Raw genomic sequence first — 19,508 nt, forward strand, 5'->3', positions numbered from 1 at the left:
CCAAAATGGATAGGTTTCTTCATCGGTATCGGGAGAGGTAAAAGAATTGTGGTTCTAAATTCGACAAAGCAAGCTTGACGATTAAATAATTTGGGAACTAAGCACTGGGCAGTACGTGCAAAGCACACGGAGAGCAGAAGCTGTGCAAAGGAATCGGACTGGTTCTAGGCAGCAGGAGGACGCACTGGATGACTCTAACCAGACACCAGAGATAAGCCCCTCAAATGAAAACTTCTTCAGGCACAACTTTGTTTAAAAAAAAAAGAATTTACTTTCAGTAGCAATATAATTTATTTTTGAAAGTAAACCAATCCACCTTTCTTTAAATATGGGATGGTTCTGGCAAAGAGAAGCAGCAGGTACAGTTGGTGAAGAATCTTCTTTTGAGCTGAATTTCACACAGCTCCATGCAGATACAGTGCCAGAAACTTCTTGAATGTTTCTGGCTGAAAGCCATATATTCCAGCGGGCTTCTGCAGAGAGAAGACATGGATGCTCAGTTTGCAGCGAAGTAATTAATGTAGACAAACAATGGCTTTAAATGCACTTGAACAAAGGTGGTAGCTTCCAAATCGTGCTCTCCCTCCCCGAACGGTTTGTGTGGAGGTACTTCCACTTGTGTAAGTCTCAGACAGCACCAGCACTGCCCACCAAAGCGAGACGCCCTCCCGTGTAACTGCGCTCTGTTTACTCGACAGCAAAGCTGACAGTTGCGTGTAAGCACTTCCTCCGTCAGAGCACAAGCTGATTTTAAACAAGCCTGCTAGGAGACGGTAGGTTACAGCTGGGGCGATCTTTGTGGAGGAGTTCGTATTAAGCTTGGCTTGCGGCTCGTACGCCGTGCGGTGCCTCGGCGGTACAAATACTCCCTGGCAGTTACACCTGCTTAAGGCTCTCCAGTCAGAAAGGGGCCGGTGCCTGCGTCAGCTCCCTTCGGCTGGTTTAAAACCCGTGCCACAGCCTTCTGCCAGCTCCCACACCTCTGGCAGAGATGAGAGGGTTTTACTTCCAGGGCCACTTCCCAGTCCAGGGCTGTTTCACCCCGGTTTGCTTACCGTAACAACTCTCTTCTTGACTTCTGGAACACACTGGGCTTTTTCATACAGATTCTGATCAGAGTCAATCCAGACGAGGTTCTTTATGCCATCACTAGACACGAGGTCCGTTGTATTTAACTGGAACACCATGAACTGGAAGAGCTGGCCGTCTGTGCCAACACTCTGCACCACTATCGGCTGCTCCAAAACCTTGGGATCGTCCTAGGAAAGAAGGGAAGAAGGAGAACATTGAAAAAGCCAGTTACCACAAAAACTGTAGGACTAGTTGCTGATTCTGCATCTTCTACTTGGTTTAAAGCCAAGTTTTTAATAAATGTATTGTTACCTTGCCCAGAAAATTACTCTAGTCAAACAAGTTTTGAATGTAGATTTTGGATTTTAATTAAAATTCTTCCTTCAGCCAGCAATGAAGTATCAATTTGCATACTGAGCTGTGGGATGGGTTAGGTTCTACAGTTAAACCTACACCCTGCTTCCTACCTAATACCGCCCCGGTGCATGTTACATCATGAACACGCTCATTGCCGAGGTGGTTTTTTTGGATCAGCAGTAACCACTCCTGAAGGTTAGTCAGACCCCCGGAGTGGGAAGCTATGATATAGTAAGATCAGTGCAGATTTGAAAACTACTGTACCCTCCACGGCAAGGGAATTTCACAGTTCCTTCCCTTAGCTGCAGTGCTAGAGAAAGAAGAAAGCAGGAGAGCAGCCGTCTCCGATACGTACCCCATACAGCACCCTAGCCTTTGCCAGCGCGTTGCCGAAAGCAAACATCAGCATTTTAGCACGAAGCTGTTCTGGTCTGAACCTGTCAGGGCGAACGCTGGCCGATTCCAGGAAATACAGAGTGTGAGGATGAGGGTATGGATAACCATCTCTGAAACCTAAACGGCAGATAACCACGTCAGAAATCGCTCGGTAAGAGACAGCACGGCCAACGTTTTCTCCCGTATCTTCAGGAACTGTTTGAAGAATTTGCCCAGGTTTTTCTCCACAGAACTGCCTAGGCCGGGGTAAACTTGCCACTGGTCCGGAGTGCTTGCACTGCACACCCTGCGCCCAGCTCCGCTGCTCCCCTTCCCATCCACTCCCACAGACGTCTGACACAAAAGCAAGGACCGCTAGAAAATTATTTTCAACTGCCAGATGTACCTGTGTCGTTGAGCTCCCTGTACACATTCACTTCCTGAAGATCAATTGTAGGCAAGATGGGATAGAAGGTCTCCAGAACGTGCTCTTCGGTGGCCAGTATCTCCTCCTTGGAGGCTACTGGTGGTATCGGGGCCACAGAGTTCATAAGTATTCCGTTCAGGCCGCGGACCTGAAGGAGAAAGGATTCTGGGGACGGAAATTAGGCTGCATTCAGACATCACTAAAACAACATCAGAGCAAGGCGTACGTTTCCTTCTGGGTAACAGCATTCTAGTAAGTCTTTGTTCTGCAAGGCCCACTCTCTCCCCCTCGCCTCCAGACTAATCTTGAATAGCAGCTCCGCCGTGGGTTCTTTTTCCAAAACAGCAGCATTAATTACTAGCGTTAGTTTCTTAACTAAGCATGTTTTACAAAGACAACAGAACAGATTTGGATGCCAAAAATAAATAACCAGTTCTAAGACGCTGGCTCTCTTCCCCCACTGTCATGTTGATGTTGTCTAACACCTCAATAATCTCCTTGCGGCAAGTGCCCTGTCACCATGTCTATCCTTACAGCACTATTTAAAACTGGAAGAATTGCTCGGTTCCAGAACTTGTTTCATTTTTTCCAGGTTTTCAGCTTTCAAGCTAGTGACTTTGTTACCCCTCTCACGTTAACCAAAAGAACCAAAGGCTTCCACCCCAGCAGCAACCAACCTCTTTCCCACACAGCGGCAATCCTGTAGTTCCTAGCCAACATTCTTTTAGCCAGGGAAGGATACTTCATTGTCATTAACCGGCACAAATGTATCAAGTCTTCAAACAGCACAGGGCTTTAGAATAAGGAGAGAAAAAAAGAAAGGTTACATAAAGTAAAAATATTATCATGGTAGGCAGATGCTTCTGGGACGTGAATGCTATAGAACACTACTGCCTGTAAAATATATAATAGCATAACATTTCCAAACGGTTAACACAGATTTCAGACTAATACCCAACAAACCAGCCTGGTTCCAAGTTGGCAGAGGTAATGCTTACCATTAGTTATTTAAAAACTGACATTCTGAATCAGCTAGAACTGTATCTCAAGTAGAAACAGAGACTTTCGCCTAAAAGGAGCTTTAATAGAGTGTACGTGTTTACACTGGTACTACTGTCAACATTCAGACCTGTGTTGTTTTGGTTTTTTATAAGGTGACAACCTTATACAAAGGCTCTGACAGTTTTGCACGGTAAGTGAATCTCTCAGGAGTAGATCCATGCATGAGTTTCTCTGTAGTGTTAAAAACTCTGGTTCTTAAACCATCTTCTTAATGGCTGGCTTACACTAAAGCCATGCGCAGGACTGAGAACTTACCAATACTTTTCTCTGCTGGGAGAAACTTCTGTCGTCTCCCAGAGCCGTGCGTGTGCGATCGCACGGTGAACTGCCTCGTCCTGGTCCTGGAGCTGGTGAGCCGGGTCGTTGACGATGCTGAGCACCGACGGAGGCAAACCTTGCACCAGCTTCGTCTTGGTGAGCCACTGCGCTTGCCGAACCCCTAGAATCAGAGAATTAAGGTTGGAAAAGACTTTCAAGATGATCTGGTCCAACCATCCCCTGCCACCAATGTCACCCACTAACCCATGTCCCCAGGCACCACGTCCAACCTTTCCTTGAACACCCCCAGGGACGGTGACGCCACCACCTCCCCGGGCACCCCATCCCAACGCCTGACCGCTCTTTGTGAGAAGAAACATCTCCAAATTTCCAACCTGAACCTCCCCTGGCACAACTTGAGGCCGTTCCCATTAAAATAGCGGGCCTGTTACTGAGACCAGCAGGTGGGTTGGCAGGGGTTCGCAGCGTGGATTTCTAAGAGAAAAATAACCTGTATTTCATTTATTTTTGCACCGAGGGAGGCGGCCCGGGCGCTGCGGGTACCTTCCAGCATGCGGACCCGCTGGTGGCACACGAAGCAGCCGCGCTCCTTGCGCAGCGCCATGTCCTCGTAGCGCGGCCCGGGGGAGTGCCAGGGGTCGTGCCAGCCTCGCTGCCAGGCCGGGAAGCGGGGCCGGGCCAGGCCGGGCACCCGGTGCTGCCGGCCCGCGTACGTGACCGCGTCCAGCTCCACCTGCTCGCGGACCGGCCGCCGCTCCGCCCTGCGGGACAGCACCTCCGGGGGCGGCCCGCGGGTGGTCCAGGGCGTGCGGGGCAGCGGCCCGCGGGGACGGGGCGGCCCCGTGTGGGTGACGATGCCGCGGGTCTGGGTCCCAGCCCCCGCCGCCCGCCTCAGCGCCGCCGCCGCCGCCATCGCCTCAAGGGCCGCCGGCGCCGCCATCTTGTCGCCCTCAGGAGGGCGGACGGGGGGCGGGGCCGCGCCGCGGGCCGTGGTGAGTGACAGAGGAGGGAGCCAATGGAAGGCGAGAGATGAGAGAGGTCGGCCAATAGCGCGGCGGAGGGGCGGGCGGAAGGGCAGGTGCGGGGGTAAGTGAGGGGAGGGGGAGGGAGGGGGGGAGAGAGGCATGGGGCGGGTGGGGGGGGGAGCGGGGAGCGGGGAGCTGTGGCCCCTCAGGGCCGTGGGGGCAGCCCGAGGCCGTGGGGCCTCTGGGCGCGTGTAAACCCCCAGTGAACGCACAAAGCACAACAAACGTGGCCGAGCCCCTGACTAACAGCGTCTTCCATCTTTGTCTCTGCCCGACTTTTCCCTCAAAAACGCCCCTCGGGCAGTTTGTCTGAGCAAAAAGCCCCCGCCGGGTCCCCAGGCTGAGTGATGGCTGCTCGCCTCCCAGCCCGGGCACAGCAATCCGGCTGGGAGCACGGCCGGCAATCCTCTGGCTTCCTCTTCCCCTGCCAAATCCAAATTATCGTCCTTCTCGCACAGGGGTGAAGATTAATTAATGCTTGCACGGGAGCTTGGAAATGAAGCTGCTCCGAGTGCTAAGTGTGCTTTTCTTCAGCCTCGTCACCCGTGGTTTTATAATTTCCTCCAGACCTTTTGTTTAAATGGTACCGATATAAATGTATTGGGGATACTGTTAAACCATTGCATAAAAATAACAGAGTCCCTGAGAGGTCGGCATCTCGATTTTTGTTGGAGGAGCACTCTCTGGGTGTAGCTCTGTGTGGGCCAAGGGTAGGAGATGAAAATCACGCTGCGTGTGCTTCTTGCCTTTCCTACATGTCTACATTTAAAGCCAGAGCCAAATCTGCTTATAACCAAATTGTTTGTTCATTTGCCTGTGAATTTACTGTTTTCTTGTAGCTTCTTGGCTCTACAACCCACCTTCAGCTCCGTGCCCTCCCTCCGTTTTAAGGCAGTGCTCTGGTAGAGTTTGGGGTTGGTTAGCCCTTCTTGTGGACTGACGTCCAGATTTTTGGGCCACTTTTTTTCTAGAAATCACCACCTCGGTGGCAGGACAGGCAGGAGCCTGCTGCTGCCGAAGGTAGCTCTTGCTGGGAAGGCCAGCTGGGTTCTGCTTTGCAGCTCAGGGCTGGCGGTGTCTGGTGATCTGCTCCGCGCAAAGCAGAGGCAGCGGGCGCTTGAGCAGAAATGGAGCGTTGCAGGCAGCAGTTCAGCTTGCAGGTTTTCAGTTTTCTGATTCCCCTGAGACACGCACACGAGATGCTCAAGAGAGATTTCTCTGTCCTTCTCCAAGTAACGCTCAGCTGATGAGCACGTGCTTCTCTTGATCCTGCTGTTTGTGATGCAAGGCTTGTGTTTTGCAGACAATGAGTGGAAATGAGGATGAGTGGCTGGCTCTCAGACCCCAAGAACCTTCTCCATCCCAGTGCTGTGGCAGCGGCTGCAAACCCTGCATTTATGACGTATATGAGAAGGATCTTGCACGATGGGAAAGGGCCAAAGCAAAGCAAGACAAAAGCCTCCTCACGGAAAAGAAGGAGCAGGTTAATTTGTCTTCATCGTGTCCTAGAGCCAGCGCTTTGATCATATACTTGCTAGCATGTGGGGTTGTGCTGGTGGGTGAGGGATGCAGCTATAGATTAAAGCGGTGTCTTAAGACTGTAAATGTAATTCCCCAAACTCGGCCTTCCCAGACCCGCTCCCCCTGCCTGCTCTCTCCCTGCTGTAATGCGATTTTCCAAGTGTCGAGTTCGCCCTGGTGTCGCATTACAGCCCTGGGTCTGCAGCTTCTGCCAGACCATGTGCTGCGGAAGCGTCCCCCGGGCAGGCAGAGCAAACCTCTGTGAAAAGTGGGAACAGAGGGAAAGATGCAAAGAATCACAGTGTTCTCTGCTGATGGTTTCCTCCGAGAAGTTCCACTTTCCTGACCTTTTTTGTCTTTTCCTGGTATTTAGATTCTTATTTTGAGAATGAGAAAGCCTGCATTGTGCATGGCCTGGTATTCAAATAGTTGTCTTCAGAGTGTAATTTTAAGCTTGTCAGTGCCCTGTTACGTAAGATTTACCGTGCTGGGTCAAGCAAAAATGTTCAGTGTTGAAACAGCTAACAGTACTTCCTATTCCGAATGGTCATCAGTAGGTTTCAAAGTTGCCCCCAAAGCAGTGCTCAGCTCTTTTAGCAGTATTATTTCTGTTTGTTTCCAGACACGAGAAAATGAGTGCAGTGAGTCATAATAAGATGACCTTGCTCTAAGGTGTAAAAATGTAATTTTAAAGGGGGGGGATCCAAGATCCCAAAGTGCATAATGCAGAACACCATAATGAATCAGCAGAGAGCTGAAATTTGCACTGGGCCCTAGCATTTAATATGCGCTCTTCTGGAGTCAGTATCTCAGGCGCTAAATTAGCATACACGGTTGCTTCCAAAGAAAAATGAAATAATAAAAGACACCATCTAACCAAGTAATTATTTATTGTTGTTCTTGCAGAGCAATAATTCAGAACTAAATCCAGATACATTTACTGCATTCAACATAAGCTCAGTGGAGCAGCTAACAGAGGACACCTACCAGTACAAATTTGAATTACCGGGAAATAGCAGTCTGCGATTGAGTTTAGGACAACATATCGTGTTAAGGTATTGTTCTCTGTGCTAGTTAAACAGTCTGCATTATGTAACCTAATATATAGGTTTTTGTCAATAGACAAAGCCTTCATACCAGGCAAATCATAATTTCTATAGCTCCATGATGATACAGATGAAAGGCCTCGTGAGCTCATTAGTTCTACTAATTTTATGGTAAAAGCCACTCCAAAGCTGTATTTTTCTTCAGCATTATCCTTGCATCGGTGGGTCAGAAAGAACTAGGTGTGATTAAGAAAATCCATTTGCAGAAAGAAAGAGTCAAAGAATAGATGTTACAACAGATGATTTACTCCAGCGTGTTGGAAGAAGACAATGAGCTGTGCTAACCCCAGGGCTCAGTATTTTAGGGTCTGTATCTTGGGGTAACTCAGCACCCATGGTGTTATTTCTGATGTCCAGGCATCTCCCGATTTCTAGAAAAACAACCCTCCTGTGTAGTTTATTGCTTGCCAGAAAGGGGTCACTTGGGAAAAGTTTATGTCTCTCTCAGCCATCTGTGGTGATCATTGCCAGTTAGAAAAAGTCATGTTATGATGCCATTGATCTGTATCTGTTGACGTTATTTGTACGTTAACAGCTGATGTATACAGCTGGCTGGCTGCTGAAAGTACATGCTTCTCATTCCACCCTCTCTCCTAATGCAGCAGAGGAAAGGGTTTGGTCACGTCCGTCAATTAACGTAGTCAGTAGTGAAGAGCAATGTGGATACATTCTATGGAAAGAGAAGACTTACATGATAATACAGTGTATATTGACAAGAGCTCAATTTAAGGCTGTGCCCTAAATTTCATTAGTTAATTGCCAGATGCTGTCCAAACACAGAAAGAAAGGTATACCCCAGTCCAAAAGGAATAGCACACTTACCAAGAAAGCATTTTCTCTCTCCTTTCCCACTCTTGCGCACTGAACAGTTTCTCATAAAACATCTCAAGCCTCCTTCCATGGACATGTCCAAGAGCTGAGTGTGGGGTACAGATGGGGCCAGCACCGGGAAAACAATAGATGCATTTAGAAGTTACGTCCCCCATCGATTTGTACATCTCACAGGGAAATGTTTTGCATCTGTGCACAGGCTGGGCCATCGGGAAGAGGATCTGCTGCCTCCCTCAGCCTTGCCTTATCTCCCCAGGGAAAAGCACAAGTGTTGCTAATACCTGTCAATGACACGAGTTACAGTGGCTTCCTGTATTTCTCTTCTCAGAGGAGAGGTGAACGGTTTGGAGGTCCAGCGAGCCTACACTCCGATTAGCCCAAGGAATGCAGAAGGTTACTTTGAAGTTTTAATGAAAGTAAGTAAGTCTATACAATATAGATTAGAGTGGAAGGTGCTGGGGACGGTGTTTTCTTTTAGGAACCAAGCACGCTGTCAGTACTTCAAGTGAGACTCTGTCAAATCCCTCATGGGCTGTTTCTGTGTTGTTTTGAAGCAGTTGTGCTTTGCTGATAAAAATTGCTTTTTCTTTTTTTTTTTCTTTTTTTTTTTTCTCCTCCCACAAAACTGAAAGCAGAAGAAGGTGACACACAAACAACTGCTTTGCAGCATAAGCCCTGCTAAGCGTTTGAGAGAGCCTCTCGGGAGCCTTGCAGTTGCCGGTGTGGAAAGAGGTGCCCATTCCACCTCCCTGATTTCATTTTGCCTTTTCAATCTGTCTTTGAAATCACACCCAGCAGTCTGCCCAGTTGAACCACTGATTTTGGAAAGTTGCTGCCCAGCCCTTACTCTCCCTGCCTTATTTTGCATTAAGGACATTTTTCATAAAAAGCTTTCATTTTGGTGAGAAATATGGAAAGAAAACAGGCAGCTGTTCCTGATGCGCAGGTAGGGCTCTGGAGCTGCCTGTGGTCTGAGCAGTGTCCCCATGGCCCACAGGGCAGAGAGGTAACCCACAGGCACAGGCTGCACCTACCAGGGTAGACGCAGTGGCAAAGCCCCATTTTGGATGAGCGTCCTAGCCCTTTTGGAGGCAACCACAAAATGCTGGTTGAGTTCGAAAGGGTTTTATAGGAGAACTTGGTTGGAAAATTGTCTGAATAAAGTCTGCAGGGCCCTTATAAATAATCATTTTGTGTGGCGAATATCGAATTGAAGATTTTTCTGATATTGTATTTGTATGTCACTAGTGATTCCTCAGGGCAGACAGAGACTTCAGTATAGGTGTGAAAGTCTGATAGCTGAGTGTCCCGGGTGGCTTGCACAAAATGACCATTTGTCCTCTGCCTGTCCTCCAGGATTTCACATTTTGGAGGTCTATTATGCGTTGTATGTTCAAACGAAAGCCCTGTTCTTTAGAAATGTGTACAGCTTGTATAAGACACCTGTGGGAGGGTCCTTTCACCATTCTTGTGGCAATTGGTGTGTGGTAGGGGAGAGAAACATTGCATTTGAGTTGTATTAATAGGATACATTCACAAGATGACTGTGAAATTTCATGTATACTTGCTTATTACTCACAGGTTTTGCATTTCAATAATAATAGTAATGATTGTAATGATACCTTTCCTTTATATAGAACCTTTCATCCCAAAGGGAGCTATAGTTACTCTCTGGCAGTGACAAAAGAGGTTGGTAACACCTAGTGTAAAGCAGCCATTTTTATAACTCACTCTGTAGGTTGTGGTATATTTCACACTATTCAGGCAATTTTGGAAAGTACTACATTATTATTATTACTATGCAATCCAAGCACTGTTCAAACCCTTCTGTCTCCTGTTATTATAGCATTGCATTTGTGATACTACAGTTAAGAGTGAGGGAGTTGCCATTTACAGAGCATAACCCTCTTTTTGAGTGATTTTATAATGTTAGGGTTTCTCTCCATGTAAAACTGGGTGTAGAAGTTTTCCCCCAGGAGATAATTATTTTTTTTTCTTTTTGTTTAGAAAAATTCATTTTAATCCCACTCAATCACTTCTCACTTCAATTTTTGGAAATAATTTTGGTGAAAGAAGGATTCTTTTAGTTGCCATTACCATGTTCCACTGGGAACGGGCCATAAGGTGGGGCTGACTTTTTTCCACTTGTTTTGGGTTTCCATGTATGGTTGAAGAAGGTAAGTATCAAACACTGTTCCTTTGATGCAACCACACACTGTTTGCACGAAACTAAGTGTCAGCCCAGGGCCCTCTGAACATAAAATGTTTCTTCACAGTAACTCAGAGCCTGGATGTATGTATATGATGCATTTACATTTTGAATCTAACAACCAGTGCAAATAGATCTTAATGGCTAAGATATTTAAATGAGGTCATTACAAGGGGAAGAGTATCTGTGCTCTTTATTAGCCAACATTGCTTGCAAGCGCAGACACACACTTGCTCGCTCACTCACTTTTTCTTAGCTGCTTTGTGGTTCACCAGTTTTGTTTGCCTGCAGTGCTGCTTGGTGGCCAGCCAAGGCACTGGGGTGTGGAGCTGGGCTTCTGTCCAGCGTGTGTGCAGAAAACACCCCAAAGTACCTTTCTCTCAGGTTATGTGGGCTGGAGACTTTGACGGCTTGTATCGCATCCCATCTTCTGACCTCCGGTTGTGTGGCTCTTCTTCAGGCTTATCAGTGGCATCACCTGCGTGCGAGACCAGTTGTCTGCCACCACTGTTAGCCTTATCTGCTCTTGTGGGGTGGGCCAGACGTTGTTCTCTGGCCAGACCCCATAAAGTGTGGCCATTCTTTTGCGCGTATTCATTCTCGTCAACCATAAAGTCATCGTACAAATAGGACACACACAGCGAGCAAGAGAGCACATTACATCCAGCAACAAGACTGCTTGGATAAGCCCTTCATTTTTCAGCATCTCCTTGCTTCTCTTTTTCTTGCAAGCACTGACCCTTTCTCATCAGTCACAAGTGAAGCTAGCATTCCTGTGGGGAAAAAGCCTAGATAATGTTTCTTTTGTGCCTGGTAGAAAGTGAAACATTTTTTTTTGCCAGTGTTTTTCTTCTGTGAGGCCCAAATTAACATATATATTTTTGAAATGTGGAGGCATCCCTTAGCATCCAGATGATCTGTTCTGAAAACAGTTTTATAAATGAGAAACCTGACTTTGGGTCACTAATTGTATCAACACAGCATTTGAGAGACTGAAATAAAGAAAGAGCTATGCAGTGTTTATATAACTATCAGTACCCAGAGGGCATTTCCAGATCCCATACCCGGAGATCTGGAGAACACTTGAAGACTTGGACTGTGCTTTGCATTCAAGACACTCTTCTCTGTGTGCTTTGTAAGCAAGAACTCTGATAAGCTTTTTCCAGTTTTGGAAATTCAGACTGCATGAGAGTGGGTTGTGTTTACATTATAGTCAAGCTGGAATGGATCCAATATGATTTAATTTAAATGTCTTTGTTTTGGGTATAACTTTGAATTATTTTTTCAAATAGAACGATCTTTCTTTCTTTTTAAATGCATGAAATGTTTTTTGCCCCCTTCTCGTTTAAATGTAGATAACTTTATAATTGACTTTAAGCTGGGAAACTTTCCAGCAGAGTATAATTATTCTTTTCTTTTGTGCAATGTTTTTTATTAGTGCTATGAAGCTGGGCTAATGTCACAATACATAAAAACTTGGAAAAAAGGAGACACGGTCTTTTGGCGTGGGCCTTTCGGAGGGTTCCCATATCGACCTAATAAGGTTAGTTTCCTAAGAGACATAGGATGTTTCAGTTTGTGGCAGCTAGCTTTGTTTAATACTCCAAAGGGAAGACATCAATTTGATTACTGTTTTCATGATTATTTTAGGGACTTCCTGGGTTATTGTACGGCGCTACAGCATTAGCAGTCAGCTGGAGAAAGTAGACCTTATTGAACTGCAGCATATTTAAGGAAGAAGAGGAGAGGGAGGTGGGTGGGAGACTGGAAAATTAGCAAGGCTGTCTGTTCATCACTTGCATTAAATGTTCTTGATTTGTTTAACAAAGGGAACTTATTCTGCACCAGCAATGAGTGCAGATTGGTTTTGCCGTGTTTGAACCACGTTGCTGTTTTGTGACGAGTGAAGAAGAGATGTTGATCTTCTTCTCTCCTGGGTGTTCCCTGAACTATAGCAGCTCCAGTGAGGTGTCACGTCACCCAACCACTCTGCAAATGCTGATCCTATCTACTGATACCGGGCTCTCTGCAAAGAAAGGCAGATCCAGTTTCAGGGGAAGGCTTCTCACACAGACTAATTTCGTTACTTAATTCTGACCTTTCAAATGAGAAGCAGAATCGAAACATTGGTCATTAAGATCCCAAAGCCTCATTTCTTCTTGTTCTTTCTTTTCTTCTTCTTCTTCTTTAATTTTTTTTAACCAGCAAAAATAGGGCTGTAAAATCCCAGTGGCCAAGCTCCATGCAGAGCAATTGTGTTCTGCTTCCTGAAATAGTGTCCCTGCTGTGTTAGGCTACTGTTCACTTCTGTTCCTAAAAGCTTCCAGATCATTTGGGACAGAACATAGCAGCCATGCCTAGAAGTGGGTGCATTCAGGGGCTGGCTGGGTGATCCTTGTAGGTGCAGTTGACAAAGCACCTGAGTGATCCTTAAAACAGCTTGCTGTAGAAGAACTGTTAATATTTATGAATTATAACAAAGGTCCTGAATATAAATTTCAGAGTAAAAATTCTTTTTTTTTTTTTCTCTATTTGCTGCCCATAGGATAGGATTTAGATACAGGCAGATCAAAGCCATTCAAAATAAACTGCCCTCAGAGCAGCCCCTGAGCAGCAGCCCCTTCCCACCACCAGCCTCCTCCAAGAGGCTGCTGACTGTCAGGATAGGTGAGCATCTAAGCTTCAGAGCCTGTTTCGTGGCAAGGTGGTCATACTTAAGGCCTGACCTTCCCCGATCTGACAGACCGTGTGTTCCCACTGGCTCTGACTAATTAATGTCTTGTGTAGCACAAAGGAAATCATTTCAAATTCAGATGGATGTGTGCATAAAAGATGTGTTCAAGCTCTCAGTGAAGTTGGTAGGAGTTGGACCAGTTCCTGTATGTAGCAAATCCATCTGGACGTTGTTCGTGCTGATAGCTTCTCTGCTATATGTAGTCGCACTCCACATCTTGAAGCCCTCTGGCTTCCAGCACCCCATCAGACTTTGGCTGTAGAGGATTGGGGTTACCAAATCCCCGGCTATGATGAACAGGGTAGGCATAAGATAGTTCAGGAGGGAAGACCCCAAAACACTGGCTTAAGACCCACTTCTGGGATTGGTGCACTGGTAGGTAAGGTGCTGGGAACCTGCTGTCCTCCTGCGCACAGCACCCTACTGCCTGTGTGTCAACCCACAGTGGGTCAGCAAAGAGTACAGCTGAACTGAAACCGAAATATAAATGAACTGTAATGAAGGCTGAAGTTATAAATGTTTATATTCGGATATAATCCAGTTTCATTAAGTTTGGTATATAAAAATCCTGCAAGTGCCGTCTGTAATGGATTTTGTAGATTGCCGTCTGATGGATTTTGTAGAAAAATACATTTTGAGATTTGCATTTACCAGTTCATGTCCTGATACCTGATGTGGTCTCTGTGTCGAGACCCTTTACCAGTGTGGCAGAAGGAGGAACTAGCAATGAGCACGTCCGTTTTCAGTCACGATGGTTAATTCAAAATTCTGTTCTGTCGTTAGCACGGAGAACTCCTCATGCTGGCTTCTGGCACTGGCCTCGCACCGATGCTTCCCATTCTCCAGTCCATAACAGATGATGAAGAGGATGAAACTTTTGTAACTCTTGTTGGCTGCTTCCGTACATTTGAAACAATTTATTTGAAATCTCTTCTCCAGGATCTGGCTCGATACTGGAACATCAGAATATTTTACATCCTAAGCCAGGTAAATAAATGGGTATGAAGTGAATTTATGTGAGGGTTCTGTGTGCTGAACGAACCTTTTCTGTCAGTGATCTTAATTCTTTCCCAAGTCATCAAGGCTACTTTGTGATCTAGCAGCTGCTGTTCTTAAATCTACTAAATATTCTCATGCTGCTAGCAGTCTGAAGAATTTCAGGGAAGTGACCATCGCTGCTTGTCCCTCTTTGACCCCCTCGGTAGCCCTTCTGTTGGCAAGGACCCCCTGATTCCTATTCACCATTGACCATTTCCCCCCACTTCTGACAGCTGTTGCTGCACCTAAGCATTTATGTAAAGAAAACTTGACTCTGGGAGACTCGCAGCAAATAAACTATTTCTTTTTTCCTAATATCAGCACCTTAGTCTGTCCTTATCTTCCATTCATTGCTCATGGCTACGTCTCTCTTCTTCTAGTGTGTTAGCACCAACTTCCCAGCAATTATTTTTCCCAGCTGACCCATTTTCAAACTTTTTAAAGTTGTGTCCCACTCTCTAAAGTTATTTTCTATGCCAAATCCATGGGATGAGGGCATACCTCTCTCAGTGGTCTTATGATTTGAGCAGTCTTTTTCATTTTCATTTGGTCCCAAAGTTGCCTGTGTTCTGCACAGATTTGGTAGTTGAAAATTATTTCCCTCAGAAATGAGGATTCATTGCAGGGAGGATATAGAAAGAATTATTTATGCTAAGGGAATGAATCCCATTGCATTTTTAGCTCCTCAGATGAATCATTTTTTGTATCTCATGGTGGATCTGCCTCATACATTATGTTCCACATATGGCCTTGGCAAGTTGAAATTAGGTATAGAGAAAAGTACTTGTGATTTAGGCATCCCCTCAGCCGTTCTGTAGGACTGTAATCAGCAATTGTCTCTGGTGACACAGGTTAGATACCCTTTTCAGGACGGTGCTTTCTCAAGAGCCTGAGGAGGTCTTGAAATTCAACTCAGTGAAGGGCAAGAAACCCTTCTGACCCCTGTCAGCACAGCCTGCCCCACACGTACGTCTTTCCCTTTTGTCTCTTCTCTTAACAGGTTTGTTGTACTCCAGCTCTGAGTGGTGCATCTTCCCTTTTAGGATTATATGTGCCTGTCCCAGCATTTCACTCTGCTGCCAGAGTGAATACTGCTCCCATCACATCTGAACACTTCCATTTCTAGTTAATAGTACGGGGGGTCCCACTGGATCTGACATTTCTCATGGGATCAGAGCCGTGTCTGGAGCAGGGCTGGCTTCCTTTCCGTTGTTTTGGTCAAGGGAGATGGGACTGAAAGAGACTTGAGAATGGAAGAGGCAATAGGGAGGAGTAGTCTTGGGACTTAGGACTGGGGAATAGAGAAGGCATGGTGGGAAGTGGTTCCCAAAGGAGAAGGTTCTGCAGTGCTTCTTGGCAGTAGTTACACTCTGGTTTTGTTCAGAGTGGGTCATTTCTACCCAAATGCAGTCACGAGGGTGAAAAATGTCCTGTGCAGTACCCTGAGGGGAGGAGGGAGACTTGGCAGTAAGCAATCGACTGTCCTTTTTACTGTGTCACACTGCAAACCTTTTTGCCTTTGCAGGAAACATCACTGGAAAAACTTCCTTGGAGCTATCAGGAAAACACATACACTGGTCGCCTAAATGAAGACTTGATGAAGACGATAATAAATTCCTGTCGAAGAAAGCCATTCGTACTAATTTGTGGCTCTTCTTCATTCAGTGAGGATATGAGGCGATATCTGAAAGCTGCAGGGATTGAAGAAAATTCCTGTTTTGTCTTTTAACAGGATATTCCTGACCTAAGGAACCTCAGGCCAAGCCTTGGACATCCTTGTTTCAAGACATAGTTTATCGAGATGACTGATTTTGAGCAGAGTTCCTTGTGCATATACTTTCATAGGTCTTTGGATCAAATATTTGCCTCCATTATGATTCTCAATCTTGAGAGTGTTTTAAGGATCAGGTGGCCTTCCAGAATGACTGCTGCAACCACCCATATGTCAGGGAACAGCATACTAATTTCAGTGGAAGTCTTCATGTGCAATTTTGAGAGAGATCTCTTAAGGGTACTAAGAAACATCCAAGTATACAGCTCTGTTGTAACATGAAGACTAATGACTCGCTTTGAAATCCATGTTAGTCTGCAGTGGTATTGTGCTCTGTTAAAGGTACCCTGGGGAGATTTAATCCTCAGGGAGAAGATTGCATGGCCAGAGGAACAGCAGAGCACTGGCACAGCACTCTGCAGTCTGTGGGGTTCACATAGTTGTGTTGTTATCTTGCTGGGTGATACTAGACAAGTCACTTCAGCCCCTCTGTGCCTCAGTTGCCTTGTAGTACACTAATAGGGGGATGCTTTCTGTAAAGAGCCCTTTTTTAAAGATATATATGAGGATGGAATTACATGTGCTGTCCAGTGAGGACTTACACTGCCTGCTCTGAACCTTAACCCTCAAAGTGCTGCCTGGAGGGAGAAAGGGAGTGTCCTAAATGCCCTTGTGAGAAGCCATCAGGGCCATAGCTGCTATCTGTCCGGGAAGATGGCTCTCTGCTTTTCACGTCCCCTAAGTGTTGTGTAACAGCCCTGGTTCATTAAATCAAAGTTCTTTCCAAGTAAATAGCTGTTTCTTTTTGTCACAGGACTTTAACAGAGTGAAAATGCTCTAAGCATACGACAGCAACACCCGAGGAACAAAAGCTTCATAGGAACTTGCTGGGGTGCTCTCCCATGGGTACGGGCAGAGCCGTGCTCTGTGCAGCCCTGGGGCTGCCCTGGAATCACATTCTGTGTGCTCCGGCCCCTTTCTTTTCTGTCCAAGATGCTGTTGCCCTTGGCTTAAGATATCCTCTCTCCACTCTTTCACCTTCTTAGACTACCATGTTCACTAACTTCACCTGCAAGTACAGCCTTTTTGCACACCTTTGTGTTTTTCCCTTCATTCCTTGTTCATCCTGTGTTGGGATTTCCCAGGGTGACAGATGATGATGCATCGTCATTCCTGTCCCATTTTTACACGTCTCAAACAATACACCTTGCACAAAGAAGATGCACTGTGAGAGTTACAAGAAGCAGAGCACACTAAAATGATGGGGGGGTCTGCCTTCCCATGCTGAGCAGTGGCACAGTTCAGGGTCAGAGCTGTGAACAATTTGGGCCCTGAGGACACAGTCTGCAGTGCTTGCCATTAAACCACAAGAAGTCTGGTGCACTTGCACAAGTGTGCTCATTTACGTGACAAAATATGGTCTTGAATTACACAGGTTCCCCTCACATCAGTGGGATTTGTCTCCAGTTACCAAATACTCGGACTTAGTCCAGCATGGATGCAGCTTCTATGCTGACTTCATCAGAGCAAGGGCTTGCAGGAAAGCTGTTCCCTTAACCCAGAATGGGTTCTGGCTTTAACACAAGCAGATGCCATAAAGTTGCCCACATTAAATCCAAGACAAACTCTCAGCTCCCATCCAAACCACGTTTCAGCCACCATAAGCCACCCTGAAGCGGAGGTGCTTCTGTGCAGCAGCAGGCTGATAAAGTAAGGAGTTGCTCTCCCTGCTTTGTCCCTAGCTAGGAACACAAAGTATTTTCCTCAGATATCACATACTCTGAAAACCTCGCTCTTGCTTTAAACGCTCTGCCTTTCTGAGATTTTGCTACAAATCCGCAAAGCCTTTTTTTGCAAAGGCCCGAGGTAAAACTTGGTGCTTGCTTCGGGAAAGCGACGAATTTCCGAGCAAAAGCTGGGACTGTTCCTTTAAGCGCAACCCCAATATGTCTGGGTATTTCAGCACATATGGGCCACGATGGTTAAACCCTACCCAGCTGGTCTGGCCATTCTGCCGCGAAGCCTCCTGTCTTTGTTCGTGGCTAAAAGGGAGGGTGGTGAGAGACGGAGCAAGCTGTGAATGCTGCGGGTTGCAATCCTGCAAAGGCAGACTGCAGGGGAGCGGGAGGAGGCGACGCACGCTGAGCCGGCAGCCCCGCTCGCCGCGCCGGAGGGGACAGGGGTCCCTGCCAGAAATTCTCTGTAGGGGAGGCGATGTCCTTGGCGGGGTCAACTTGAAGGGGCCTTTAAACAGCCCCCGGCGCTTTGTTCTGCATTTTCTGCCCTTCTCTCTCCCTTCCCCCTCTCTCCTTTTGTCATTTTTCAGGCTGGATGTCAGCGTGCGGCGGGTCCCCTCTGCCACCGCAAGGCACACGGGGTGGAAAGGCTGTGCCCCATGGCAGGAAGAGGAGAGGTTTCCTTCCCTTCGGAGGTCAGGGTGGCCGCTGCGTGTCCTGCTGGGCGCTGGCAGGAGGCTCAGGTGCCCCGGCCACCCCAGCAAGGGGCACAGGGACCGGCCACCCCCGGAGGCCCCCACGGCTCCGCTGGGGAGAGCGGCCTCACTTCGCTTTCTTTCTTCTTCCTCGTGGGCAGCCTAAATACCTTCTTAATTTCATCTCATTATTTCCTGCCTAAATAATTCCTGTTCCTCCTGGGGACCGTGTTTAAACCTTTGATCTTCTCTGAAGTCTCGCAGCCCTGATCACATCCTTTCTGTTTAAATGAATCAAATGCCTTTTTGACTCATGATTTATAGATTTGCCCGCCGAGGAATTCAGGGAGCCCCCGGTACAGCACGCCTCAAAAAAAAAAAAACCCCGCAGTGTCTCTGGCCCGAGCCAAGGCACCCTGGGCTGAGCCAGAGCACCTCTGGCAAGAGCTGCGTGCTGCAGGCCCTGCCTGGCTCCTCGTCAGGGTTATTGCTGCTCCTCGGCCTCCCCTCGGCCCCTCTGCCCTCCAGCCCGCTCTGATGGCGCTGCCTGGGCTCGGGCCCAGCCGGGGAATTGCCATCCCCAGGTCAGGAGAGGGTGAATGTGCCTGAGGCTGATGGATGCCGTCCCCCGGGATGGGGTCACAGCTGCCGTGCTGCACAGCCCCATCCTCCTGTTTTCTGGGGGGGGGCACCACGGCACGGAGCAGGACGGCTGAGAGCAGCTGGAGGCTTGGAGGAGAGCGGCCGTGTAGGTGTGGGTGTGCTGGATGCAGTGCTGAGGACAGCAGTGCGTGGGCTGGAGGAAGGTGGGTGATGCTGGCGATAGGGCCACGGCGAGGACGGCCACGTCGGAGCGAAGGAGAAGCCAGGAGCACGCTGTCCCTGCTCCCGGGGGACCATGGCTGGGAGGGCTGCTCTCAGACCCTCATGGCTGTGGCTCAGGCAGCACACCGGGCACACCGAGCGCAATCAGCCGGCACCACCGGGCATCTCCATCCACATGCAGTCCCTGGGACATGCTCCTGGTGCTCACCAGCATGGCTCCAGCGAGGCCAGGCATGGGGCAGAGAGCCCGGACAAATGTTATTGTTGTTGTTATTACCCATAAATATATGCAGGCACTTAATGACCCTGGCACAGAGCACTTCCTGGCGATTAATGGCCAGTTGGTGTTAATGGTCCTCAGCGGCACCTCGGGCCATCGGCTCCTCCCAGCCCATCATTAATCCACAGGAAATGTCTCAGGCATCGATCCTCATTGCTTAATTAAT

General features: G+C 47.5%; 2 protein-coding genes across 2 annotated transcripts; one reads left to right on the plus strand and one right to left on the minus strand.

The window, feature by feature from the left end:
• Positions 1–247: 247 nt before the first annotated feature.
• Positions 248–4,549, minus strand: MRPL37 (mitochondrial ribosomal protein L37). The gene is made up of 7 exons (XM_080603225.1): positions 4,115–4,549; positions 3,548–3,731; positions 2,908–3,023; positions 2,210–2,395; positions 1,784–1,941; positions 1,056–1,259; positions 248–473 (listed from the first exon to the last, which is right to left on the minus strand). The coding sequence occupies exons 1-7, from the start codon at positions 4,509–4,511 to the stop codon at positions 396–398; spliced, it is 1,323 nt and encodes a 440-aa protein (XP_080459351.1). The 5' UTR covers positions 4,512–4,549; the 3' UTR covers positions 248–395.
• A 33-nt stretch (positions 4,550–4,582) lies between these two features.
• CYB5RL (cytochrome b5 reductase like) lies at positions 4,583–15,896 on the plus strand. Its single transcript, XM_080603231.1, has 7 exons — positions 4,583–4,657; positions 5,900–6,079; positions 7,024–7,172; positions 8,383–8,470; positions 11,702–11,806; positions 13,781–13,984; positions 15,561–15,896. The coding sequence occupies exons 2-7, from the start codon at positions 5,903–5,905 to the stop codon at positions 15,762–15,764; spliced, it is 927 nt and encodes a 308-aa protein (XP_080459357.1). The 5' UTR covers positions 4,583–4,657; positions 5,900–5,902; the 3' UTR covers positions 15,765–15,896.
• Positions 15,897–19,508: the final 3,612 nt, after the last annotated feature.

This window comes from Anser brachyrhynchus (assembly GCF_964034855.1).
Source record: "Anser brachyrhynchus genome assembly, chromosome: 8".
In the NCBI taxonomy this organism is placed as follows: Eukaryota; Metazoa; Chordata; class Aves; order Anseriformes; family Anatidae; genus Anser; species Anser brachyrhynchus.

What these genes read in the sequence shown, in the direction of transcription:
- MRPL37 (XM_080603225.1), bottom strand. Translation starts at nt 4,511, where the DNA reads ATGGCGGCGCCGGCGGCCCTTGAGGCGATGGCGGCGGCGGCGGCGCTG. An exon ending in CCCAGCAGAGAAAAGTATTG is followed by an intron (nt 3,024 to 3,547) that starts GTAAGTTCTCAG and finishes CTTATTCTAAAG; the next exon opens with CCCTGTGCTGTTTGAAGACT. An exon ending in TCAAGAAGAGAGTTGTTACG is followed by an intron (nt 474 to 1,055) that starts GTAAGCAAACCG and finishes TTCTCTCTGCAG; the next exon opens with AAGCCCGCTGGAATATATGG.
- CYB5RL (XM_080603231.1), top strand. Translation starts at nt 5,903, where the DNA reads ATGAGTGGAAATGAGGATGAGTGGCTGGCTCTCAGACCCCAAGAACCT. An exon ending in GGACAACATATCGTGTTAAG is followed by an intron (nt 7,173 to 8,382) that starts GTATTGTTCTCT and finishes TTCTCTTCTCAG; the next exon opens with AGGAGAGGTGAACGGTTTGG. An exon ending in TCCCATATCGACCTAATAAG is followed by an intron (nt 11,807 to 13,780) that starts GTTAGTTTCCTA and finishes TTCTGTCGTTAG; the next exon opens with CACGGAGAACTCCTCATGCT.